The sequence below is a fragment of the Colletotrichum costaricense genome (genome assembly GCF_030867565.1).
Source record: "Colletotrichum costaricense strain IMI 309622 chromosome Unknown Scaffold_6.1, whole genome shotgun sequence".
Taxonomy (NCBI): domain Eukaryota; kingdom Fungi; phylum Ascomycota; class Sordariomycetes; order Glomerellales; family Glomerellaceae; genus Colletotrichum; species Colletotrichum costaricense.
This window is the reverse complement of record NW_026848235.1, coordinates 71,232-96,302: the sequence shown is the minus strand read 5'-3', so window position 1 is coordinate 96,302 and position 25,071 is coordinate 71,232. Positions and strand designations below refer to the sequence as shown.

Sequence of the window (25,071 nt, the reverse complement as noted above, 5' to 3'; positions counted from 1 at the left end):
CAATCTTTTGAGACCAAAACCACGCACGGCAAAGGTCTATGACCATAACTCAATAAAGTTTTGAATTCACCATAATGCTTACTCGCCAAGTGAAATCCCACTGTCAGACCTTACACGCCCTAGGCTGCGAGCGATCGCCCTCGACATTCGTGAGGTACCATACAAGTCTCAGGTTCTGCCCTGCTTCCCCTTGACCAAATTCGGCCTTTACTCGGTTCATCGCCGTGAGGAAGCACCGACTAGGATTGCTTAAAAGCGACTGTATAGTTCGTATCTCTTTACAGAACCACATGAAGCCTTGAGAGAGATAGGACTATTGAAATTACGCCTATAGAACGCTGCCCATTGTTTGCTTGCAGCCGGGTATTGCTGGGTTTACATCATGCAACGATCGCTGGTGAAATTGACCATGAAACGCCGAAACCCATCGGGGTCATCTGGATTGCCCCAAGATACCAAGTCGAACCATTCGACTCGTGCCCATAGTCCCCTATCCTTTTACCCCCGTTGCTGAGCCGCAGCATGTTGTCTGGTCTGGAAAGAGACCCCGAGTAGACGCCTAAAGTAGCTCCATGATAACATATGAACGAGAGAAACATATCAGAACACGCTCGCAAGTGTATCGAAACCAAACCTCCGTCTACTGTCCTCCTGGGGCGCCCGCTCCGTCAAAGATGATGAGCGGCCATTGGCCGACGGGAGCTGTGACAGAAGCCATATCGGCCGCTGTCGCCGCCTCAGTCACAGAAGTGGGATCCCTAGACCCGCCGCCCAGAGTCAACAGGGCATTAGCGCTGTATCTATCTTGGCTGTCTGCCATTGCCGCTGTCCAGTCGTGCCAGGTATTCCCTTGTGACGCTGATTGTCTCCAGAGGAGCTCCGCCGCAGCCGCAGAGCCGGCCGGGTCTGCAACATGCTGAGTGGCTTGGGATGCGAACGCAATCAGTGGATTGGTCTCAGCCGTGTTGTCCTCCCCGTTTGTGGGCTGAGTCGCCGCAGGCGTATACGCGTATCCATTGTTTACCTCGAAATTACTTGTCGATGCCATGGTGTTGGTGCTTGGTGGCTGCTCGGTGTAAGCTAGGGAAGGGTATGGAGTTGTCCCATTCTGATTCTCCGCGTCAGCGTAGAATGCCTTCGTAGCCGCTTCGTCGGCACTTGCAGCCAGGGCCTGCGCTGCTTGAGGCTGGGACGTAAGCTGAAATGGTGACGCCTCTGCCGTTGATGGTTCGGTCTTGATCGCTGGAGCAAGTGACGACGAGTCCTTTTGTTTTTGGTCGTGTTCAATCCAGCTGATTGTCCTTTCAATAATAACACTGATTTCGTTACTGATACGTGCGCCAGTTCCTAGATATGAGCGGTTAGTCTCAAAAGTTCCAATTGATATATCCAGAAATAGGACTTACCCAGTAACGAGACAGTCGCATTGATGATCTCCATCCAATCCTTCATCTCCTCTCGAAGGGTTGCGATCTGATTAGGCGTTGCCTCGAACCTCCGTTCCCAGTGGGCGACCAATGTGGTGAAAATGGCGGCACCGTAAACTGCCATTTGGTACCACGTGGTATCGAGAGACTTCAGCTTCACGAGGCTCTTGACAGCATTGAGCATGTGCGCAGCAGTCTCTTCGCATATGCGGGCATTTTCGAGGAGAAACTTGCGATCGGTGGTCATGGCCACGGATGGATGGCGTAGACACAATCGAAGCTCAAGGGCGTACATCTGTATGTACAGGGCATACATACGGCCTTCATGTTCATTCTGCCCTGGGTTGATTTGGAGCGATTCGGGGAGGTTTTCCTTCCAGAGACGAAGCTGCTCTTCTAGAGAGTTGACAACATCAACGTAACTCTTGGGGTCGCGCTTGACGCTGTAGATGTTGGAGTACATCTCCATGAACAATGGCAAGATCTTGAAGCCTGCCAGCCCAACGTGATACGTACAAGGCGTCGTTACCGACGGGTCGACGCCGTCTGGCGTCAGGGCCTCGTCGGCGATCGGCTCGGGAAACTCGACATCGTACTCCTCAACCGTGATAGGCATAGGCCGCCCAAGGCGCCCGTTCAGAGTGACATAGACGAGAAGGATGGTCCACCAAGTGCGCTTACGGATCTCGTTCTCAAGATTCGTCGTCTCGCCTGGTCCCTTCATGGCGCGGTGCATATTCAGGTCGATAGCGCGGTGGAAGGCAAAGTTGGTGACCATGGAGCCGCACCCTGGCTTGGGGAAGCTACGGCTGTGAGCGCAAATCATCGCCATGGCCTGCACCGCTGCCACTGATTGCGAGGATGCCAAGTCAAACATTTTGCTCAAAGCATAGTGATAATGCTTGTTCGACAGTTCATTGAGTTGGGATCGTGTTTCCTGCTGTTCCCAGTTTCGCACGCCGTATTGGAAGTAAATGGTCGCAAAAACCATGTGTACCATGACCTGGTCAGGCACACTTGCTTCGAAGCCGGGTTCGTCGTACATACGAGTGAGCTATAGATGGTCAGAGCTGGCAAACTTGAATCGACATTGGCCTACTTACGATGTTCATGAAGCTAGGCTTGTGCAGGACTGGCAGAAAAGGCCAAATCATGAGAAAGTACCATTCCGAGTAAGTGAAGGCGTCGCTCCTTGAAGGAAGCTCAATGTTGACTGTAGGATTGATGTTCATGCTGGACTGCAGAAAGGATTGTAGAGACTTGTTATACAGAGGCTGCGCATCCTTGGCGTCTGGTATCGGCTCGTCAATGTCGGGGGCATCGAACGAGGTGACGTCGATTGTCGTTCCCAAAATGGACAACTGGGTGCCCTTGATTGAGCTGAGGGGTGCACTGTCAGAGCCCACGCCCAGATGATTATGGACGGGACGTGATTCGAGCGTCGATCGAGGGAATGAGCGACCACCGGCAGGTTTGTAGTTGTAGTTCTTGACCCAGACGGAACCGACCTTGGTCCAGGCATCCTTCTCGTTGGGGTCTTCGATGGCATTGCCCATGTGATCATAGGTTGCGCCAGGAGTCGGGTAGTTTATGGCGTACGGAGACCATTGGTACGGTTTGACCTCGGTGCCGTTGTTCTCGAGCAGCTTTTCGAGTTCGCGGATGTGGTTCATCATGTCGGTCTTTTCCCTTTCGAGCTCCTGGAGGTAGCCTCTTCTTTCGGTTCGGCCAGTGACGCGATCGGTGACGAAGCAGTCGAGATTCTGGCTGATGCAATGGGAGCATCCTTCGGGGAGGGCATCGCATCGAATCTTTCTGACCTAAAGGTTATTGTCACGAGGGTTAGTACGGAGAGGCTAAAGATGCGAGCGGGAATGTGATGAAGAGCTCGGTACGAACTCAAGAAGAGCAGTCAAGACGCACCTTGCATCTGTCGCAGGCCTGACCTGTCCGAGTGTACGACGACAGGCGATTCTTGACAACAGAGGAGAAGTCTTCCTGGCCGCCCTTGTCGAGTCTCGGCAGCTTCACCTTGGGCGCGGGTGTGGTGGAGGCGACATCTTCAGAGGGAGTAGCTGCATCGCCAGCTTCAGCCGGTCGCTTGGGCGGGCGACCCGGCATGGTCTATTGTTTTCTCTCCCTCTTTTTCTTCTTCTCCCTCCTCTCTTTCGGTAAGAAATTGTAACTCGAAATTGGCGCAAATTGGAGCGAAGAATAAAGTGTCACTGGCGACGCGCGGGACGGGAAGAAAGTCGCGACGGGGATTGCCGTGGATGATGGAGGTTGCCGCGCTTTTAGGAGAGCTGTGCGCTGCTGAGGTGCCGGAAGGAGAGCCGGGGGGGGAAGCATCCAGTGCCGGGGGGGGGGGGATCAGTAAGGTAAGGTACCTACCTACCTACCCGTGCTACCTAAGGGAAGGTATCCGTACCGGACGCAACTGGGGCGCGGGAGCTGATGGCAAACGCAAACGCAAACGCACTGCGGCACTGGGGGCGAGGTGCTCCCAACCTGTCGGGATGCGGGAGGGCGGCACGGCGGGCGGGTTCCAGGCCAAGCTACCCGTAATTGAACCTGTGAGGGACCTTGCCTCACCGAGCTTGAACTTACTCACTAAGAATCTGAGACGCACTTGACCCGTTCGTTCACTAAGAGCTGTACGTGCCAACTCCAAGAACGCTTGACACTTGATTAGCTTGACGCTTGACACGCGCAGTGCTCTAGATCTACTGATGAGACCTAAACTCCCAATCAGGCTGGCTGATAACGCATTCCAGTAGCTCAGACTTGAAAGTAAGAGGAGTGAGAGGTGTGGAGTCTGGACACTGGCTGGAGTGAGACTTGGTAAGATTGGACGAGCGGTAGGTAGTGCTGAATCCTCCTAAAGTTCAACAGCAAGATGTAAGTAAGTCTTTCTCGGGCCAAGGGCTTGCAATACAATGATCCAGGTACCAAGCACTCGTTGTATGTAAGGAATGAGCAAGAGCGGTATGGTTCGTGATGAGATGGGAAATAGGAGATGCCGGACTATTCGACTTTCAACGCCGAGCCCTCAGGAGATTTCTGGTGAGTGAAACAGGCAGACGAGGAAGAAAGATGCGCATCTCTCAGCATGCCAAGCCAAGCATACGAACTCAAGTTCGTTTGGGTTCAAGATTGGGTCCAACGAAAATCGAGTCGATGAGATTCGATGAGCGATGAAGTGGCGCATCGTGGCGTCGGCCGACAATGGACGGGAACGAGAGATCCCAGTGTTCCAAGGTTCTAGTGCCAGGGCCAAGGCCGTAAACTAATACTAAAATGAGTACGAATGTATTACATTTCAAAGTCTAGCCCTCAAAACTATCCGTCCAGACTCAGCCTGTCCGTTGTTGTCCTACCACCAGCTTGACACGATTGCAACCGACCCTCCTTTACGGTCGACAGACCCATGTGTTCATGGTCCCATCTGCCTGCCTCGTTGTCCCTCCCCCATGATGCCCTGCCCATGTCTCACTAGACTTTCAAGCGTAGTCTGGCTTGTCGTGACCGGGTCCTTCAAAGGGAGCCTACGAGCCTCCTTTGTGTTCTTGCTGCGAACGTAGGTATCGGCCCAAGTATCACTCAACCATGCTCAGCTTGCGGCAAGTCTTTCCTCGTCCGTGGACTAGGTACGCGGCAACGCCGCCGAGGGAAGTCATCGGAGTCAAGTAACGGTACAAGGCACGCGGGCATGGCTGGAAGATGTAACCACTACCTGTGCCGCCCCGGATTCGGGCAACGTCTGCTTTGTTCCACATGAGACGCCTTAATGAGCGAGACGCCCTACGGCAAGTCAATCCGAGAACATGGAACCGAGTCAACATTTCTTCTTCGAGTAAGTCGACCGCCGTCACTCTCTTCATGAAAGCATGCACATACAGCCCAGAGACGAAGTGCCAAGCCTTGTTAGCTATTCCTCTTCGATGATGGCTTTGAACAGAACTACCAGACGTCTATGGTTATGAAAGTCTCGCCCAACCTCAGATGTCACCGTTTACATGGCGCGTACACATCGCCATCATTAACCTGCTATTGAAGGCTGAATCGCGGAGACGAGCAGGAAAACCAACATCGGAAACACGTCTTCACCTAGCCCGTGAGTGCCGCGTCACAGCAGGGCTGCCGAGGACGATGAGGTCCATGCCAGAGGTCGATGCGTCCGAAGAGTTGGGCCAACTGACATGCCTGTTGCAAACACGTCTTTGTCCATGGACGGACGACAAGTTGGGTCGAAGATGAGAATGTTGTCCAGGTGACACATTTCTGCTTCATCGTATGCCAAAACTGCTCGATCCAGAACGTGTCTGGACTTCTCGCGTGGCTCACCAATGCAAAGCGACTCAGATTCCACCCCGTTCAAATCGAATGGATAGATTCGTGTCAATTGTTTAGCTCTGATTGGATCTCGAACGGATACAACTATTCGGAGTCCCTTTCGGCCGGCCTCCAAGGCACACCAGTGATAGCTGAAAAATAAAGTACCTGTTGGTGCGCTTTTGCTTGGGGCCTGACAAGAACAACGAAGGCGAAATTATATACCGAGTAAGTTGATAATTTTAAGTCCAAGTTTTCCAGCAAAGTAGACCTCAACCGGGATCCGAGAATGAAAGAAGCGCAAATGCTAGACCTTAGGTGACGTACTAGGGCGGAAACTCTAACTTATAAGGCTGCTAGGACGTGGGGATTTTTACCGCATCGAATAATGAAAAAATCAACAGACTACAACTTAATATCTACAGAACAAGAGGTACCTAGCAGGGCTTCAATAAGGTTCTTAGCCTCGAGGGAGATCGTGTTAGTCTCTTACACGTGCAATGCAGCTAGTGCCGAAGCGGGGTGAGAAGATGCAATTTGACGGAGGAATGAAAAACATATCCGGGCAAGGGTTGGTTAAGGGACAACTCACTGAATGAGTGTCTCAATGAGTATCTGGTTTTGAATGAGCAAGTCATGGCATGAGTGAGAGAGGGAGAGGGAGAGAGAGAGTAAGTGGATGATCGGATGAGGAGGAAGGCCGTGGATCGTGAGAATGCAGTGCCCTGAATTGCAGCAAACACCTCAGCAATAGGTAGGTAGGGCAGGTGGGCCCGGCTAAGGCGCTGTCTGCCCGTAATTCTGACGTGGTCACCTCATGTCATGGCAGGGAACCCCGCCATTGCGCCGTGCCCCTCCAAGTTTATCGTGCGCTCGATAACAAACTTCAACTGAAATTCAGTCTTCCCAAGTTTTACCCCGCGATACTTTTCGACCAGACCACACTTCAGCTTCCCAAACCCGGCACTCACAGCTCCGTTCTCATCCGTCTTCCCATCTCATTCTTGACATTTTTGTGTCTCCATCTACCTTAGCAGCTAACATGTCGTCCTCCATCATTGAAACCATACCCATCGATCACGTGCCTGCCGATCACGTCGTTCACGTCGCTTTCTTCAAGGACATCCAGAATGCTGCCTTTTTGCACCAACAGCTCCTCGACCGCAACGCAGACTTTGAGTATGCATTGATCGATGCCTCCGTGGTATGGCACACAGCCCATCTGCACTAAGAAGCAGGCGCCGGAAATGACTGCTAATCACAAACTTCAACAGGCCGTCTCCCGAACCCATATCCTGGCTGCGGCCTTCAAGGCCGTGACCGCAAAAGTTGACGGCAGCCTCAAGACCCCAAACGTCCATTCCGAACTCGTCGCATCCCTCAGCTCTGCCAACAATGTACGGTGACTTGTCTTGCATTTCAAGAATTGGGTTTCAGGTACTTTGGGGTTCAGGCACTAACTGGTAATTAGATTGCAGAAGCCTACCGTCGCTATGGTATCAGCCCGTCGACCAAGGACGTGATCGTCGTCAAAATCACCTCCCCGAGCGGCCCGCCCTCTGCCCAAGACGTGGAGCAACATCTCAAGGATAACTTCCAGGGTACCCCGACCCCGTTTACGGACGAATCCATTGCGACATCGACAGATTGGGCCAAGGTGCGCAAGTACTATAAGTTGAACGGTCTCGCATGGCTCGACGCCATCAAGGACGAAGCGGAGCGCAGAGAACAGCTGGAGACTCTGGTTCTGGGTGCAATGGCATTACGCACGGCATAAGCTGCCAAACTACGCCGGCGCATGCGTGGAACATACAGGTCATCCACCTCTGTTCTTTGAATGGATTTGTCGTAAGCCATATAATCGTAATTGCTAGGCTCTAGTTCTCGAGGGATATCTAACCCAGTACCTAGGATCCAACTCCTCGCAGCCCGGACGATTTCGAATTCCAAAAAAGCGCGCCAGTTTAGACGGATACCCCGATACTACTCTTCATTCTCCTCACCAATTCACTGAACATCGCATTGCGTCCACTTCGTGTTCGCTGTACCGCATCCCGATTTTCATGCGCTCTTCTTAAGAGATACTTCATGCATTCTCCAGTCGACCCCCAAACGAGATACTTGTACGCTTCGATGGCGTGGGACTCTGCTCTCTTCTGCTCCCGCATATTGCCCAAACCTGTCGGACAGACTAGCTCGCAGCTAACTTCGTCCGCCATGCCTTGCAATTGTGCAAAGACTACCTCAGTACAAGCTTCCCCATCGATACAAACTTTTCGAGCCCGCCTGACGGACTCAGCATTGTGGGAAGCAATGATCAAGCTGATTGATGGCATTCGGAGATCACCCTGCAAAACATTTCCCCATTGTTTCTTGAGGAGACTTTCGGCAATGCCATCGTAGCAGGCATCCGTGCCTTCTTTCGTTTCGTGGATGAGATGTCTCGGGTCGGTTCCAATGTATGCACCGCGCACAAGCTTTACGCCCAAGGTGAAGCCTTCTTCTCTTGCGACTCGAAGATGTCTTGAGAGCGTCTCTGGGGTTGACTTTAGGTACGCCTGATACGTCCCGTAGACAAGTGCTTGCCTTGGGGCGGTATTGTACTTTCGCATGTACTCCATGGTCCAATCGTCGATAACAGGCTGCAGAGAGGCCTGCTCAGCGTCGAACAAGAGGCGAACACCACGCTCGGAAGCGAGAGAGCAGACGGAGTTGATGGCGTCGGTCAGGGCGGCAGAACGTGGCAAACGTTCTGCGAGAGAATCTAGTGCTTGACGACCGGCACCAGTAAATCTGCCAGAACAATCAGTCAGTAGACGTGGTTTGAAGGATCAAGATGGAGGAATGAAATGAATGGTTCCTACTTGAGAGCAACAAAGTCTCCTGGTTCTGCCAGCCGTACTGTCTTCAAGGTACCTGTGGCCCAAGGAATAATCTCATTGCGAATGCACTCTTCCGCAATCTTGCCTTGGCTACAAGCACCCAATTCTTTTTTCTGAGCGTTGGTCAAGACAACCTCCTTTGCGTATCCCAGTATGACACCCGAGAACCCAATATCTTTGAGACCCTTGATGGTTCGACCAACTTCGGCTGGAGTTTCTCCGGCGCAGAACTGTGCGTAAAATGTTTTCTTTAGGAAGAAACGCAAGAGCGGGTTCTTGTCTGGGTTGAGTAGTGGATTGGTAGCGTGTGCAAGGACGGACATTAGCCATAGCGAGGGCGGAAGAAGGATAGGCGAGGAGGATATTGTTGATGTCAGTAGGGAGCGGACGATGACGTTCAGTGGAAGGATGGATAAGGGTTTTGGTGGGCCCATTGATGGTGGTGATGAGGATATTATTGTCGATGATGGTGTCTTACGTTCGAGTGCCAGGTGTGTAGGTGTCGTGTCTGCGTCTAAGAGCTGATTATTCAACAAAGGCCGCCTCGTAGACAGATGGATGGATCTTTCCAATGTACTCATGGGAGGGAAGCTGCCATGTTGCCGAAATCCAGCGCGCGAGGCAGACGATAGGAAGGCGGCATGCAATGGTCTTCTCCTAAGAGCAATGCTGTATTGTTGAGTAGGTGCAAACATGCCCGCGGCTCAAGGACCGCAAGGTAAACGCGCCCTTTGTAGAAGCTGAGGCTTAGGATGCCTTGAAAATCCAATGATCAATGCGAGTTGAGGAAACAAAGCTCGGTACCGGAGTAGGGCAGAGGAGTGTTTGCCTATTTCTAAGGTAGGCTTGATTGATGGATAGTTATTTACTTAGTGACATGCAATATCGGCGCAAGAGGGTACTACAAGGTAGGTAGGTAATGTATTCGACGACCCTACACATGACATAGCCTTTATCTAGCAGTCTTTGCAAGACGCCCGAACCCACAGACAGTCAGTCCCAAGGCCGTCTCACGGACTGTGCCGTAATCTCAGGTAGGCCAGTGTCAATGGCCAAGAAGATGAGCTATTGCTGTGCGCCGAGGCCGGTCAAATAGCCAACGATGGCTTTGGTCAAGTTGAACCAAGGCCCCCCTTGTCTCTTCCCACAGACCCGTCACGTGGAGGTCTTGTGCCTCAGAGAGATAGCCGACTGTAGGCGGAGGCGGAGGCGGAGCGTTCGGACGGACCCTGGCGATGATGCAGAGCAATTTGCGAAGCCTCCCATTGGCGAATGGCCTTGACCTGTGATGGCGGTGCGATTGGGTTCCATCAAGATGGTTTCAATGCAACCAGGATATTCTGCGACTCGAACATTCTAGTGATTGTGACCTTCCATCTGCAGTCAACTAGATGGCCGGCCATCTTGGTACTTGGGCAGGCGTAGGGTACTGCGGCGATGTCCTGTGGTACACTGTCTCAGTTTCGCGCGGCATAGGGCCAGCTAGGCCATATTGAATCGGGTGGCGCAATAGCATGCGGATTCCTCCTCCTTCGCAATGCAGAGGTCACGCGCCAGCTTCGGGGCTTTCTGCTTCACGCAGGCTTGGCTCGGCTCGGCGATCCTCAGCGCAACCAACAATCCGTGGTTACACAGCACCTGAAGGATGGTTTTTTTTTTTTTTTGCAACGAGGTCCGCTTTCCCGGTAGAGATCATTAACCACTCTGAGGCTGATCGGCCTTCGGTGTCTTGCCAGATCCAAACCGCCTGCGTAGAGATTCCACATAGCCAATGGGACGGCCCCGAGCAAGACCAACAGCGTCCTGTAATCCACCGTATACCAGTCCAAAGAGGAGGCCATATCTTGCTGTGCGAGCTGCCGTTGGAAGAGAGAAGCGATCTAGATTGAACAAGAACTATTAGTACGCGCATACATGCGCCTTCATGGGACGGAGTTGACCTACTCCACAGACTGAAAGTACCGGCCACGGTCAAACTGGCGGAGACGGTACTGATGAGATCGCTCTGGCCTCGATACCGGTCGATGGTGCTCTCCAAGCCAAAGGCCATGAGGGTCCAGAAACTAAGTCTGGCTCCCATGGTCAAGCCTTCCCTGAGGCCGCCGTACATGGTGTGGTAGTTCTTGCTCTTGTGGTAGAGATACCATCCGGTCGTCGTTGTTGGCATCTTGTGCGCGTGCTCAGCACGAAAGCGCAGCTGAGCTATGCGACCTCCATGGGCGAGACCCAGAGTAGTTCCGATACCAAATCCAATAAGCCCTGCGAGCGGGATTCGTGCTGGTGTCGGGATGGAGAGGCGTGCCTCGGAAGGCTTCTGGCCGAAACTGAGGCTCTCGGCCAACGTCATCTGCGGTCGTTCGGCCATGGTGGGATCGATACTGGAAGGATAATCGGTTCCGAGTTGTGTTTTGTGGTTTTCATTGGCATATTCAGGCATCTTGGAAGAGCGGACAGCTTGTGGCTGTTGGCAATTGAAGACTTTGGTGACGAAGACCGGGATGCACGGCCAATGTGCTCACCTCAGGTGCAGAAGTCCGTGATCCGTCAGCTCCTGGGAGCTTGGGCCATCTCTCCATACAACACGAAGTCATGTGATTTCGCATTGGGGAAAGTGCCCCGCGGTCCCGAGCTCTGTCGGTCGCGACTTCCCCGCTGCTTACCTGACAGCTGCCACCTGAGAGAAAGTAAGGTACCTTTACCATAGTTCTTCACCCACCGACGATCCCCAACCAACATCTTGGTTTGCGACGTCCCACTGTCGCCTCCAACACCTTGCATTCAATCTCCATAAGGTAGAACAGGTACACCTCGCAAACATGGTATGAAAATAGGTCGCTGCCTTTCCAAACCTTATCGTACTAACACTCTTGATCAGCAGATCGACGAGACCTTCTTCTCGGTACGCTTCAAGTACGGTGCCCACACCATCTTGATGTTTGTCGACGGCCAACAGCAATTCTCCGAAGTAACCACATCGCTGCTCGAGGTGCTCCGCGATCGCTTCCCCGATGGCCTTACAATCAACCACACTTCCCCCGAGACAACCGCCGTTCCTGAAGGCGACGTACAACTGGCTTATGCCCTGCCAGTCAATGCCACCGATTTGACTCAAGGATGGAAGAATATCAAGGTTTCTGACAGCGATACGCCAGTTGGCAAGGGCTTCAAAGATAATTGCATTGTCGCATTCTCGTTTGATACAGATGAGCCTGAGTTCTTGGTCGATATCCCGACCCTGGATGATGAGATGGAGGATGAAGAGGGCATGGGGTCGGACGCATGATGGATAACACTTGGGATTTCAAAAACGATACACGCATGGCGTTGGGCGATGGGGTCGCAGAATTATGAATCATGTGCGTCAAACTTGAAAGGAGTGGCCTTTCACAGACACACAACAACATCTGTCTGCACAGATGCATGAATACCAGGCAATGAAAGATACCGCCTTGGCTAATTCACACTCATAGATAGTAAAGCGAAGATCCAAAAAGTTCTGGGCATCGAAACAAGCTTGTTTTTAAGTTAGCAGGCTACCTAAGACAGTTCGTCATGACTGCCACGACTGGGGACCTTTGCGTAAGCACATCTGGCCCTCATAATTCGGGACTCATTGGTACATCACAGTCTAAAGGCTTCTTGTGGCTTTGTTTAATGCAAAGAGCATGTGAAATTGAACCGCAATTGGTAGGAAGATGCATTCATTGCGCATTGCATCGAGGCAAGAAATTACCTTACGATTAGGACAGTGCCTGGAACAAATGACGTCGGTGGCCTGGACCCGGCTACTTTACAGCAGGTGAGATGGTCTCCACTACGGAGTACGGGGGCACCCCAAGTGCCTAGACACAGTGCCTGGCGCCCTGGTCAGGGTTGCTGTCGCTGTAGCTAGGTATCCATTTGGACCCCTTTTCCACACATGTTCCGTCCCATGTCACCCCCGAACGCAAATTGCGACAGAAAGCTGGACGAAACAGGAGGAACTACTCCGTATTATTATTGTGATTATTTTTCTTCCCTTTCCATCTCGACTGTAATTATTCATACGACTAGACTCATCTTTTCTTTCGGCTTCATATCCCTCTTTTCACAACAAGGAGGCTCGACACCAAACACAGCTGCAGAGTCATTGACTTCTGCTTCATGCTGCCGTCTACATGTCCCTAGTGGCCCTCCTCCGCCATGGCCTCCGCCTCCTGCTGCCGCTGGCGGTAATCTCGACCTTTTGGCTCTATCTCTATCCCGTCTTCTTGGGATGCGCATTCCCTGTCGCTCCAACCGGCAGCGCATCGACGAGTCCGAGCCATGTCGCCGACAGCAGCGCCGCTGCTTTCCTCGAAGCCGCGCGACAACATATTTCTCTACCAATCCCCCTACGATCAAGCGAAGCTCGCCCCGCGCCTTTCCGCCTTCTTGCGCTTGGTGACCCCCAGCTCGAGGGCGACACGTCCATTCGAAAACACGATGGCCCAATCTTCCCTCACGCGAAAAGTCTATGGTCCCATGTGACCTTTGGATCGAGTCACTCGCTGCGCCAGCGCATTCGTCACTCTCTGCACGACATTGTCGATATCTTCTGGGAGGACGTCTTTGACGAGCTCGAGTCCATTCGCAAGCGGATAGACCTCTTTGGCAACGACTTTTACCTGGCACATATCTTCCGAACGGTACACTGGTGGACTCGCCCTACCCACGTTACCGTGCTCGGGGACCTCTTGGGCAGCCAGTGGATTGGCATTGAAGAGTTCCGGCGCCGCGGCCGTCGGTATTGGGATCGCGTGGTGCGAGGGGCCGAGAGGGTTCCAGACGAAGCTGCAGTGTTCCCGGCCATGGAGTATGACCTCACTGACTACCTTTCCGTCTCTGGTGAGCCCTCTGCTGTGTGGCCGCGCCGTGTCATCAACGTGGCCGGCAACCACGACATTGGTTACGCCGGCGATATCAATCAAGACCGCTTCGGCCGGTTCGAGCGCCTCTTTGGCAAGGCAAACTATGAGCTACGCTTCGAGCTCCCCATCCAAGACCCGAAACTCAACGCCACCATTGTGGACGACGAGCAAAATCCCGAGTCCGATCGCCTGGCCCCAGAGATTCGCGTCATTGTCCTGAACGACATGAATTTGGATACTCCGGCCAAAGACACGTCCCTCCAAGACGACACATATGCCTTCATCAACGCAGTCATTGAGACTTCGGCAGCGGTAGAATACAGCGGCCATTTCACCGTTGTACTGACTCACATCCCGTTGTACAAGCCTGAAGGTGTTTGCGTCGACGCGCCCTTTTTCGACTTTCACGGCGACCACGACGGTGGCGGAGTCAAGGAGCAGAACCTGCTCTCGGCTGACGCGAGCAAGGGCTTCCTCGAGGGCATCTTTGGCATGAGCGGTAACACGGAGGCGCCCGGCAACGGCAAAGGTCGCCGCGGCGTCATCTTGAACGGCCACGATCACGAGGGCTGTGACACGTACCACTACGTCAACCAGACGAAACCAGACCAACAAGATCGGTCATGGGAGGTCGAAACCTGGCCGACCGCAAAGAGCCGCGGCGCAGTCGGCGCAGCTGGTGCTCCGGGGCTGAGGGAGATCACGGTTAGGAGCATGATGGGCGACTTTGGCGGCAACGCAGGTCTGCTCAGCGCCTGGTTTGACGAGACCACGTGGACCTGGCAATTTGAATATGCAACTTGTGCCTTGGGCACCCAGCACTTTTGGTGGTTCGTCCACATCATCGACCTCATTGCAGTCGTAGCACTTGTTGCGTACGGCGTTTTAGTCGTGACAGCGACAAGCAGTGCCAGCGTTGCAGCACCAGCACCAGCACCAATCCCGGAGGAAAAGAAGATGGTTCAAAACGGGGAGGCCAATTCATAATAATGTTGCTCAAATACCCGGCCAGGAAAAGCCTTGTCTCATCTCTAGTGTACAATCTCATTTTGTAGCATTACTCGCATCGTTCTTGCAATTTCCATCCGGCATGCTGTGATATTATGTCTGACCTTTTTCGTTACGATGGCAACAGTGTCCATCCATCGCCTTTAAGATGCATAAGTATAAGGACAGCGCTGTCGGTGAGAGAACCTTGGACTTGTACACCCGAGCTGTTACGGATATCTTTCATCAGTCGCGAAGGACCGAGCAGCTGCCCCTTACCCTAAGTTCCACGACACATCCCCGAAGCCAACACGTCCGGACAGCTTCGCGGTGAGGCAATGGGTTAGGCGTTCAGCTCACACGTCCAGCTTGCGAGATTAGAATAGATCAAGCTGTGTTCTCTGCCGCTTGCCAACGCTGAACTATGGGGGACGACCCTGCGCAGAGCTGCCAGATTGCGCTGCGTACCTGATCTAGTGCGAGATGTCTCACCGCCATGTGGTCTCGTACAACTTCTGTGCGATTTATGATTACGTCACTACATCTGAGGGTGTACAATGCATCCATCAATTCATTCGGGGACGTAATGTCGATACGTTCCAGACGATACCAGCTGGACTGGGTCAAGTAGCTTCGACTCCGCGAAAACGCGACCTTCTCACGTCGTACAAGTGCCATGGACGCAAGTCCGACTCTATGACAGCACTGGAAGGCCGTTTTTGTCGCACTTCTTTTGTCCAATTCCCTCGTATGCCTACCGGCCTCCCTTGCTGGACGCCGGTTGCCCTGCTTACCGGGGAGAACAAGGCGAAAGATCTCATGATGGATTCTATAAGTGTTGCCCTGTTGCTGTTTCGCCATCCATCGAGGTTATACTGGTACGACCTTTTGCACGACACTCGACAGGAATCCAGGCATGCATTCTTTGGTCATATGAGCTCACTCGGACCTTTTCGATCCCAGAATACCCAATATTGAGCTGGTCTTTCAAAAGCCGTGAAGTATCTCGGGGATATCGAGAAACACAGAAATCGTCACCAGACCAGGAAGCATTGTCACCCTGATAGCATTGTTGCTGTGCCAGCCTGTACTTCCTCGTGCAGCCTCATGCTGAGTGAACCGCAAACATTGATGCAGATGATCTTGCGGTGATACTGGTTCGTGGTTTGGATATCAAAGCCTGGGAAAGAAGACAGTTTTTTTCAAGGCGTTACGGGAATATAATTCAGGGCAACGGCGAGGTTGGGGACATGAATTAAAAGCATCGACATCAGCCAACATTGCAATAAAACCTCGAGTCTTCGCAACCGCAACGTTTGGCACTCTACTCTATATTTACCGTTCAACACCACTTCTGGAAACAAGGCTTATAGACTGGTTCTCGATACCGTAACAACATGCGCTTCTTCCAAGTCACACTTTTCACCCTCTTCACGGCACACGGTCTGGCCGCGCCAACCACACAAAAGCCAGACACCAGCTCCCTCGCCGAAGCAGACCCTCTCATCGAGGCAGGAAAGACACCGCCATTCAACCCATTATGGCACTACTGTCAGTTGGCCTGCCGCTGCGACGACTTGAAAGGAAAAGACAGAGACGGGTACGTGGGGTCCTAATCACTTTGCAATTTCGTACTTTTCACAAAAGAGTGTTGCGATCGAGTCATTGCCAATAGACTAATCATTGGCAGATTCTTCCAATGCATCACAAACCCCAACTGCGAGCAGTGTGCGAGAGTAGGGATGAAGAAGAACCCTCACCCAGCTTAAGCATTCTCAGCCTCACGGAAGTCTTGGTAGCTAGCTGAGTTTTGATCAATGGAGGATATTTGGAAAGCTGAATTAGGATACCGCCCACTGGAGGTACGTGATGATGGCGAATAGTAGCACGGCCTACGATGATTGATGATGAGCGACGGACAATGGGCTGGAAACCCATAGGCTTATAGTAATGAACAATAGATATCAACTACAGAATCTGGCAATGGAATGAGTCAACCCCTAGGTAGGTTATACGTTGATCTGTCTGCGCCACTCGATTACAGCTTGGCTTTACATCGCACAATGGTACGCCAACTTTGATTGAGCCATTCCCTCATAGAGGTGTTCTGGCATTGTAGTAGTATACAGAGATTCGTACATATGCAGACCTACGTCGTCAAGTCTATATGCAAGTTGGGACGCCTCTTCGCCGCCCAAGCTTGCCTGATAATACAAATACAAATAGTTTTGGTAAGAAGAGAGAAGAAGTGGGTCTTTGTGGAAAGCACAAGATGTGCTGATTAGCCAAGGGATTTTGGTTGTGCGTGGCAGCCCCCTCTTTACTGCTTCTTGCTGGCGTCGTCGCCCTTAACGAACCATCCGCTGAAGGAGCCCATCATGCTCTGCATGGCTTCCTGCTGGGCCTTCTCCTGCATGGCAGCTTCCTCCTTGAGCCACTTTTCACCGTTTTCGCGAATCTCCTTCTCGAGCATCTCGTAGTTGCGCTGGCCGCGCTCACGGGCGATATCCTGGAGCATCTTACCCTGGGCGAGAGCCTCGTGGGGGTTCTGTTCACCATCGGGGGAAACCATCAAGGCCATGTTAGAGGGCTTGAGGCCGAGCATGCCACCCAGCAAGCCCATGCCTGAAGGCGCCTTCTTCTTCTTGGCTTCCACCTGCTTGTTGAACTCGGCACGTGCAATCGCCTCGCGGCGAGCAAACTCGGTAGGAATGTGCTTGCCCTCGAATGACTTGAGGACCTTGCGAACATCGCCGTACTGCATGGTGTGGATGTACTCGAGAAAGGGAATCAGGCTGACAAGCTCCTTGTCCTTGGACTCGCCCTTCCACTTGGGAAGAACAATGGCGTTCTCTGGCTGGTTCTGGACGTGCTTGTCGCTGCTGTCGATAATGATCACCTTGGACAGGTCGCGATTGAGGTAAGACAGATCCTGCACCCGGGTTAGAGGTAGTACGGAGAATGGTTGAGGGGCATTCTACGAACCTTGACGACTTCACCATCCTTGTACTTGGTCGCCTCGCGGTAGAGGGGCCACATGATGAAGCGGTAGGGGTCAAGTTTGCGAACAAGCGGCTCGCCAATGGCGAAAGGAACGCTGGTAAAGAGAACCAACTCGTAGTACTGGCTCAGGTAACGCAGGAAATAGTCAACGCCGGGGCGCTTGGCCACTCTCCAACCGTGCTCGCGCGTCCACTCGCTGTGAACGAGCATATCTTCTAAGCTGATACACAGCGTGTAGGGACGCTCAAAAGACGGATCGGGATCAGGGAGGAGCTTCTCAAAGGCAGGCTCCTGGTAGTAGTTCAAGAAGTCGCCGGTACGGGCGGTGACTCTGTTCCACCAAGCGCCGAACCCCCATCCGTTCGGTGCATCCTCGGCGTGCCGGAGCTCGTCTGCCTTGTCTTCCCAGTTGCGGCCAAGGTAGACGGCACCGGCAGCCCCGAAGCCGACGAAGGCGAGGAACATGCGGCTCGCAAACTGCTGTCTTTTCCTGTCTGTTGATGAGACGTATGCCGAGTCGGGAAGCTCTCCACGCCCGCGACCGCCGCCCTGGGCCACAGCCTCTTCTTCAGCGAGGGCAGCCAGCGCGGCCTTGTTTGTCGCACCAGACATCTCGTATGCTAGGGTGGAGGGGATTCCCTGGGTGAGGTCGGGTAGTGGGCCGGTAGGTGCGGCAGGCTCAGGAGCTTCGGTCTTATCGGCGGCATTCTCGGCGTCGGATTTGGGAGTTTGTGTTGAGGATGTCTTGGATGAAGCTTCGGCAGCCTCTTCGTACGCTGCTTTGTATTCGGGACTTGACGACGCCGAGGTCTCCTCTTGCGTCGATTCAGAAGACTTTTGCTGGTCAATCGGCTTATCTGAAGGGGAGCCTTTCGGCTTATTGTCCTGCGCAAAACCCCTGGTCCATGATGAAGCTAGGAACTCGGGTCTCCTCACAGCTGGTGTTGCGACAGAGCGGTAGAGCTGCGCTGCAGTGGGCTGCAGACGCGCGATGTGAGCTGCCCTTGACAGCATGGCGTTTCAAGGGCCAATGTGGACGTGGCTAGGTATTGATGGCTTCGAAGCTGGACCGTTGTCTTGATCTAAAAGTTGATAGATGATGGGGACGTACGTGTTGCGCCAGCTGACGGGAAAAGATGCTGGTGCAGGCGTGTGAGGTCGAGGTGGAGTGGGTTTGGCGATATTCCTGACGAAGGCACTAGAAATTTTCGATGAGGAAGCACACTGTCCGGACCACCTTGGAACTTTCTGACCAGGGGAACGAATGACAGCTCGTTGGGTGCACGGTGCCTTGACAAGCTTGGACCTGGAACTTCACTGTGAAGTGGCTGTTCTGCAGAACCTGGAAGGTGCCCCAGGGAGCTGGTGCCACTGTGGCCAGGGTGAGAAGGAAACTGCAAAAAAGCGTTGATCCACAAAGGTAACGACTGGGTGCCGAGTATTCTCCGGCTATCTCCATCGGCGATAACTGTACGCTTAGGTACCTTAAGGCATTGCACGGATAAGGAACCTCGAATGAGGTCATTCTCGATGTAGATGCTGTCCCACCTTTGGTTCTCCCCAGCAATGATTGGTTATAGCTCTCATCTGCTTAGTAACTCGGGTGCACGTCCTCTGGGAAGGGGCTCACGTGCGAACCTTGTCCGAATGGTGGACGCGCGACTGATGGATGTCCTTCGTCCCCTCCGGCAGTGACCTTCATGCATGAGCTGCATCCACCACCGCCCACCGAGTGTCCGTCCATCCTGAGTGCTGCCCCCCCCTCATAACTGCGCCATACCCCCAGTGCTTCCATCCGCAACTCTTTCCACTTCGCATTTTCCACTTGTTGCACCCCTCAAAGAATACCCTCGAACCTCACCTAACCTGGCCGAATCCCTCAGATACAGACACATCAACACAAGCCGTCCAAATCAACCTAGCACCGTCACAATTCCCTCTATCGTCACCATGGCCGTCGCGCGTGGTGAATTCTAGAGGGTGGTCCCCAAGTTCGCATCAACGATCACAATGGGACCACCCTCTGTGATTCACTACGCTCTGCGAGACTGTCTGTCGACCTGCAACAACCTCACCAATCAAACAAACTAAACACAAAGCTGTTGAAATCTCTGCACATAACCACTAGATACCATTCATTGAGGGAAAAATCGCCCCGCCACCCCGCCACTCCCGACGCTCCTACCCACCAACACTGTTGGCGCATTACCAAAGCCTCAACATCTTGAGTATACATTGAATACCTGGAAAGGATTCAACAACCCAAGATACCGTAGCATCACGAATATCAACCCGAGCCACTGACCGCAACAATGGTTCGCCGCGGCAAGATATCGAGAGCCGCCGGCTCATCACTCGACCCGACACCGATTGCATCTACTCTTACCACACCACTAAGCTCCGCCTACCCGTCGACGTATGCCTCCGAAGTTGAAATAGATGCACTCGGAGACAGCATCGGCTCTCTCACTCTGAGCGAGAGAAGAGCAGCCAGGAGGAAGGCTAAGCCTTTTGCGTTCATGGCTTTGCCATCAGAACTTCGCCTCAAGATTTACGACTATTATTTTGAAGGAAGTGGTGGCGTCGTGGACCTCGACCCAGACAACTACAAGACCTACCACAAAAAGCTCGGAATCCAAAGAACTTGCCGCACTGTCTATCAGGAAGTCTCTCACTACTTCTACAGCAGCCGCCCGTTCCGCATTTTCCCAACACACCCGGGCAAGTACTTCAAAAGTAAGAAGCCGCTCTTGGCTCGTATGAAGCCAAGCTCAAGATCGTACGTTACATCCTTGGAGCTTCGCCTTGGTCCCGGATGGAGTAAACCGCCGCGAGGATGGGTGGTGACGCCAGCTCTGGGCCTCCACGAGTGCGTCAACGTCCGTCGCTTGACGGTGCTGGTCGAATGCGATCCCAGCGACGGCATCTTTAACGGTTTTCGCCGGTCGGATGGCTTTTATGAAGGTTTCAGCCAGTCTCTCCTGACGGAAATATTCAACCAGATGCCCTGGATCGACACCGTCTATTTCGACGCCTGGCCTGGTGTGAAGAAGTCGGGGGGAATGATGCGGGCCCTTCTGGAGGTGACATCGGCGAACAACCGGAAGATCAGATGGGGCCCTGAGAGAGGATGGACTGATGGACCCGAAGACGACGAGGTTAAGCCGACCAACTCCTTGGTTCTGGTGCCTCCGGCGTCCGAGTTCAGCACGTCTAATATGGGCGTCCTGGTCATGGCTTGAATGGTGACTATTGAAATTGAACGGCGTGGACTATCAACTTTCCTTTTACTTTGGGCAAGCTCGCGAACGATACTGAGCTCTTTTCTTACGGGAGTGGATGGCACGGACATGAAGGCGGGCATGGGGGTTTCGGTCGAGCAATGTGCTGCTCCAGGTAACCGACACCATCATCCCTCCTGCAACGAGATTGTAATATTAGCATAACGAGGAATGAGAACGAATACACCGGTCACCAGCATTACCAAGGTTCAGACCTAGATGATCGATCCATGACCGCAGTGAGTGAGATTTGAATGTGCTTATCATCAAATGTGAATAACGACGAAGGATTTCGGGGCGCAGTAATTGCATGTCACTTCCCGCATCAAATCGCTCTTCAAAGGTCTACGCGAAGTCATGCAGTGTACCTCCAGCGCGAGAAGAAAATATGGCATTGACTCTGGCTACCCCGCGTTTTCAATTCCTACCAGTCACAGTCAGCCGTGCGATGTAAAGGTGGCAGCTGGCCGTTGGCGAATTTACTTGCAACATCCATGCCGAGTCTGATGTTACTTCTTTAGTTTCGAAACTCCCTCCTCTCTGGTCTTCCCACCACCAAGATGGGAGAGCTTCCCCGCGATCTCGGGAGGGACAATGCGGGCCATAGGAAGCCCAGGGTCCAAAGGGGTTCAGAGGCCCGAGCTCTGTACGTAGATGACCGGGACCCGGACGCCGTCTCACCGACCGCCCGGCCCCACCATCCCACCTTTCCCAGCGTGGCCAAAGGCAGGCGGTGGATTGACGCTTTCCAAAATTTTGGTTTTGTCCCTCTGTCGCAGTCGCAACAGCCTCGCATCCCACCTTGTGCAACACTTTGTCAACAACTTTCTGCGCTCGCAACGCCTCCATTCGTCATTCTACCTGCGATCACAGAGTTCAGAGTAAATATACATCCAGGAAAATTGCAGGTGACCCAATCATGCCTCTAGATACCTCCACTTACTCCATGGCGCTCCTGCGCGTCGATGGCCGCCGCTGGAACGAGCTCCGACGCCTGCACGCCCAAATCCGTACCCAGGAAGCTGCCGATGGCTCGAGCTACCTCGAGATGGGCCACACAAAGGTCATGTGCGTTGTTACAGGACCTGCTGAACCCCAGCGTCGCGGGGGTGCCGGCGGCCAGTCCAAGGAAGCTGCCGTTACCGTCAACCTCGTCGTCGCCGGCTTCAGCTCTGTCGACCGTATGAAGCGAGGCCGCAACGACAAGTAAGTGCATCTAGTGTGTGCATGTGCGTATTGCCTCGGCTAATCGTTTAATCTTTGCAGGCGATCACAAGAACTCGAGGCTGCCATTGCCAAAGCTGTCTCGGCGAACCTTCACACACATCTCTTCCCCCACAGCAGCATCACCATCTCTCTACACGTTTTGTCGCAGGACGGTTCCCTTCTGGCGGCTCTTCTGAACGCTTCGACACTAGCACTAATCGATGCTGGCATTCCCATGACCGACTACATTGCTGCTTGCACTGCCGGCTCGACCTCTACATACGCAGCCGCCGATGATGGTGCTGACCCTCTACTCGATCTCAACACCCAGGAAGAGCAGGAGCTGCCGTACATGACAGTGGGAACGCTGGGCCTCACGGACCGTGTTGCCGTAATGGTGTGTGAAAGCCGTGTCCAGGTCAGCCGGTTGGAGGGCATGCTTGCTGTTGGTGTAGATGGATGCAAACAGGTGCGACAGTTTATGGACCGCGTGGTCAAGGAGAAGGGCCGTCAAATGGTACAAGAAGGTACGGTAGAGAAAGGCACCGGGTTGGACTTGGAAATGGAATCATGAGTGGAAGGATGGAAGGCAGCATCAACCACAGAAGTGGCTCAGCGGTATTGGCAATGGTCAGATTTCTCCCATCACATTGACTAACTAATGTACACACGGTCCAAGCTAACCATTCATGCAGATTTCAGAGGACAAGCGGATGCTTACAACTCATCATGGGGCGCGGGGGCTTCAGATGGTGTCTCCTTAGGCGCGTCCGTCTCGGTTTCGGCAGTAGGATCCGTGGCTGCGGTAGAGGCGGTCGCACTGCTTTCCGAAGACTCGGGCTCGATCTCCTGAGCTACCAATCCATCAGGCAGCTGCTTCTTCGTTCCCTCACCAAGACGAATAGCATCGATCCAGCTCTCGACGCTCGTCGCTTCGAAATCGCCCTCGTAGTGTCTCCACCAGTTCCGGCGTGCGTTGACGGCAATAATCTCAACCTCGCTAGCAAGGCCAAGACTCTTGAGGACAGTGGCCGCGGCCGGGTTTTCGTCGGGAACGGAGAAGAAGGGGAACAGCTTGCGCTTGGCCTGGCCGTGCTTATGGGCGATCTCTGACAGACTAGTAAGCGCCTTCTCGGCCTTCTCGTTCTCCTTGGAGGGCACGAAGGCCAGGACGCAGGTGTGGGACTTGGTGTTGAGGCATTCCGACAGGAGCCTTCCGGGCGTGTTGGCAATGGGCAATGGAGGAATGACGTTGAGGACAGGGGCGGCCTGCTCGGTTGACGGGGTCTCGGTGGCGGCTTCAGGCTTAGGGGTAGCCTCCTGCTCGGCGGCAGTGCTGGTGCTTGACTTTTCGGAGGCAGGCTTGCTCTTCTTCTCAGGCTTCTTCTCTGTCTTCTTGTCGGCCTTCTTCTTGTCGGCCTTGGGCGCGGGGTCGGGGTTGGGGGAAGCGACCTGGGAAATGAACGACACCAGCCCATCCTTCTTTAGTTCTCCATCGTAGACAATAGGTTCCTTGTCTCCACCGGGCAGTAGCACCAGGGCGGGGAAAGACTTGACTCCGAATTTCTCGACAGCCTTTGCCTCCTTACTGCGGACCTGACCAATTGTGACAGCGTCGAGGAAGTCGATGGCGACACTGCGGAGCAGAGCGCTAGTGGTGCCCTTCTCAGTGAAGAGGATTGCCTTGGGCTTGTCACCCTCGAGGAAAGAGTCGAGGTCCTTGTCAGTAACGCGCTTGACGTGATTGGTGATCTTGTCGACGACAGCCTCAACAATACCGGTGGCAGTACGGGGCCCCTGGTAATCCTCGACAACGGGCTTGCCAGGCTTCTTGCCAGGCCTCACAATCTTGAGGGTGGGGAAGCCTTGCACGCCCATCTGACCGCAGAGAGGCTTGTTGGCATCCTCGTCGCAATCGACGGCAGCAACCTTGGCCAGACCATTCAGGTTTTTAGCAGCCTTTTCGTAGGCGGGCTTGAGGTTCTGGCAATGACCGCACCAGGGAGCATAGAACTCGACAATCTGGCAAGCTCAGGTAAGCATGTTGAAAAAGAGGTGATTGATGTAAACAACACCATGAAAAATTTCTTACCGATGTGTAGTTGGATTTGGCAATCAAGCTGTCGTAACTTTTGGCATCAACTTGGAGCACAGCAGAGCTCTTTGGATACATGCCAGCGTGGGCGCCGGGCAAAGCCGACAAAACGGCAGCGCCAGCTGCAAGGAGAGTGGGGTGATGCATCGTGGTGGATAAAGTTTAGCAGCAATGCACCTTATCTGTTGTAGGTGTGAAGTGTGGGGTGGGCAAGGTGAGTAGAAGTGCGCCGGACGGCAGGAAGTGATGTGACGCCAGAGACAATGGAGACGTGGATGGGCAAGGTAGAGAGAGAGGAGAAGAAGGCAAAGAGGAAGGGAAGCCGGGAGATAAGAGAAAAGGTGTGGGAATAAAAAGTCAGAGCATGGAGCTGGGTTCAGCCATGTGAGTGAGCTCTGTCCCTGTCTGCATTTATGGAATTGGGAAAGCAAGCAAATGGAAGCATAAAAGTTTAGTTGGCTTCTTCGCAGCGTAAAGAGGCCAGCGTGGAACTGTGAGACGCGAACCCCTCACCTTTGGGCTTGATTCGGCCTGGGAATGGAACCATGGAAATTTCCAGTCAATTGAATCGGAGCATCTGGCCTGACCACCAGCCACATACCCCACACTAGCTCTGCTGAGCTTGAGCCACAATTAGAGCACCACCAGCCACGAGCCGCAGTACCTAAGGTACCTTATGTACTTCCTTCTGTGGACGTACCTAAAAGTACCTCACAATCTGAGGTCGTCGTCCACCTGATGGATGCAGGTACGTACCCGGTGACCTTCCCACCCCGCTGTGATGTGCGCCGTGTGGGGAAAGTTGACGGTGGTGTTGCCGCTGATACTGCCACCTGCGGTAAGGCTTCCAAGATACGAAATACATGTCTCCTACCTCTTGGCGCAGCACCACTCGTCGCAAGTCCGCTACATCTTTGCGCCCGTGAGCTGTCACTGAGCAAAAGGGTTTTTCCCCTTGCTCTCGTCCGG

The 25,071-nt window shown here is 53.4% G+C and overlaps 11 protein-coding genes across 11 annotated transcripts; 6 read left to right on the top strand and 5 right to left on the bottom strand.

Annotated features, from left to right (window-relative positions):
* Nucleotides 1-640: 640 nt before the first annotated feature.
* Nucleotides 641-3,548, bottom strand: CCOS01_06242 (uncharacterized protein; the record flags this gene model as incomplete). The annotated part of the gene is made up of 4 exons (XM_060454412.1): nucleotides 641-1,347; nucleotides 1,407-2,481; nucleotides 2,531-3,247; nucleotides 3,351-3,548. 4 exons carry the CDS (start codon nucleotides 3,546-3,548, stop codon nucleotides 641-643), a joined length of 2,697 nt encoding a protein of 898 aa, XP_060314112.1.
* A 3,253-nt stretch (nucleotides 3,549-6,801) lies between these two features.
* CCOS01_06241 (uncharacterized protein) lies at nucleotides 6,802-7,536 on the top strand (the record flags this gene model as incomplete). Its single annotated transcript, XM_060454411.1, has 3 exons — nucleotides 6,802-6,963; nucleotides 7,034-7,156; nucleotides 7,231-7,536. 3 exons carry the CDS (start codon nucleotides 6,802-6,804, stop codon nucleotides 7,534-7,536), a joined length of 591 nt encoding a protein of 196 aa, XP_060314111.1.
* A 187-nt stretch (nucleotides 7,537-7,723) lies between these two features.
* On the bottom strand, nucleotides 7,724-9,336 carry CCOS01_06240 (proline dehydrogenase; the record flags this gene model as incomplete). The annotated part of the gene is made up of 2 exons (XM_060454410.1): nucleotides 7,724-8,552; nucleotides 8,624-9,336. 2 exons carry the CDS (start codon nucleotides 9,334-9,336, stop codon nucleotides 7,724-7,726), a joined length of 1,542 nt encoding a protein of 513 aa, XP_060314110.1.
* Nucleotides 9,337-10,336: 1,000 nt separating this feature from the next.
* On the bottom strand, nucleotides 10,337-11,078 carry CCOS01_06239 (uncharacterized protein; the record flags this gene model as incomplete). Its single annotated transcript, XM_060454409.1, has 2 exons — nucleotides 10,337-10,521; nucleotides 10,586-11,078. The coding sequence occupies 2 exons, from the start codon at nucleotides 11,076-11,078 to the stop codon at nucleotides 10,337-10,339; spliced, it is 678 nt and encodes a 225-aa protein (XP_060314109.1).
* Nucleotides 11,079-11,457: 379 nt separating this feature from the next.
* CCOS01_06238 (uncharacterized protein) lies at nucleotides 11,458-11,924 on the top strand (the record flags this gene model as incomplete). Its single annotated transcript, XM_060454408.1, has 2 exons — nucleotides 11,458-11,460; nucleotides 11,520-11,924. 2 exons carry the CDS (start codon nucleotides 11,458-11,460, stop codon nucleotides 11,922-11,924), a joined length of 408 nt encoding a protein of 135 aa, XP_060314108.1.
* Nucleotides 11,925-12,798: 874 nt separating this feature from the next.
* Nucleotides 12,799-14,517, top strand: CCOS01_06237 (uncharacterized protein; the record flags this gene model as incomplete). The annotated part of the gene is made up of 1 exon (XM_060454407.1): nucleotides 12,799-14,517. One exon carries the CDS (start codon nucleotides 12,799-12,801, stop codon nucleotides 14,515-14,517), a length of 1,719 nt encoding a protein of 572 aa, XP_060314107.1.
* A 1,397-nt stretch (nucleotides 14,518-15,914) lies between these two features.
* On the top strand, nucleotides 15,915-16,286 carry CCOS01_06236 (uncharacterized protein; the record flags this gene model as incomplete). Its single annotated transcript, XM_060454406.1, has 2 exons — nucleotides 15,915-16,117; nucleotides 16,208-16,286. The coding sequence occupies 2 exons, from the start codon at nucleotides 15,915-15,917 to the stop codon at nucleotides 16,284-16,286; spliced, it is 282 nt and encodes a 93-aa protein (XP_060314106.1).
* A 551-nt stretch (nucleotides 16,287-16,837) lies between these two features.
* On the bottom strand, nucleotides 16,838-18,534 carry CCOS01_06235 (NLI interacting factor-like phosphatase; the record flags this gene model as incomplete). Its single annotated transcript, XM_060454405.1, has 2 exons — nucleotides 16,838-17,449; nucleotides 17,503-18,534. The coding sequence occupies 2 exons, from the start codon at nucleotides 18,532-18,534 to the stop codon at nucleotides 16,838-16,840; spliced, it is 1,644 nt and encodes a 547-aa protein (XP_060314105.1).
* A 1,298-nt stretch (nucleotides 18,535-19,832) lies between these two features.
* Nucleotides 19,833-20,762, top strand: CCOS01_06234 (uncharacterized protein; the record flags this gene model as incomplete). The annotated part of the gene is made up of 1 exon (XM_060454404.1): nucleotides 19,833-20,762. One exon carries the CDS (start codon nucleotides 19,833-19,835, stop codon nucleotides 20,760-20,762), a length of 930 nt encoding a protein of 309 aa, XP_060314104.1.
* Nucleotides 20,763-21,720: 958 nt separating this feature from the next.
* Nucleotides 21,721-22,581, top strand: CCOS01_06233 (3' exoribonuclease; the record flags this gene model as incomplete). The annotated part of the gene is made up of 2 exons (XM_060454403.1): nucleotides 21,721-22,007; nucleotides 22,068-22,581. The coding sequence occupies 2 exons, from the start codon at nucleotides 21,721-21,723 to the stop codon at nucleotides 22,579-22,581; spliced, it is 801 nt and encodes a 266-aa protein (XP_060314103.1).
* Nucleotides 22,582-22,724: 143 nt separating this feature from the next.
* On the bottom strand, nucleotides 22,725-24,249 carry CCOS01_06232 (uncharacterized protein; the record flags this gene model as incomplete). Its single annotated transcript, XM_060454402.1, has 2 exons — nucleotides 22,725-24,029; nucleotides 24,100-24,249. 2 exons carry the CDS (start codon nucleotides 24,247-24,249, stop codon nucleotides 22,725-22,727), a joined length of 1,455 nt encoding a protein of 484 aa, XP_060314102.1.
* Between the last annotated feature and the right edge of the window lie 822 nt (nucleotides 24,250-25,071).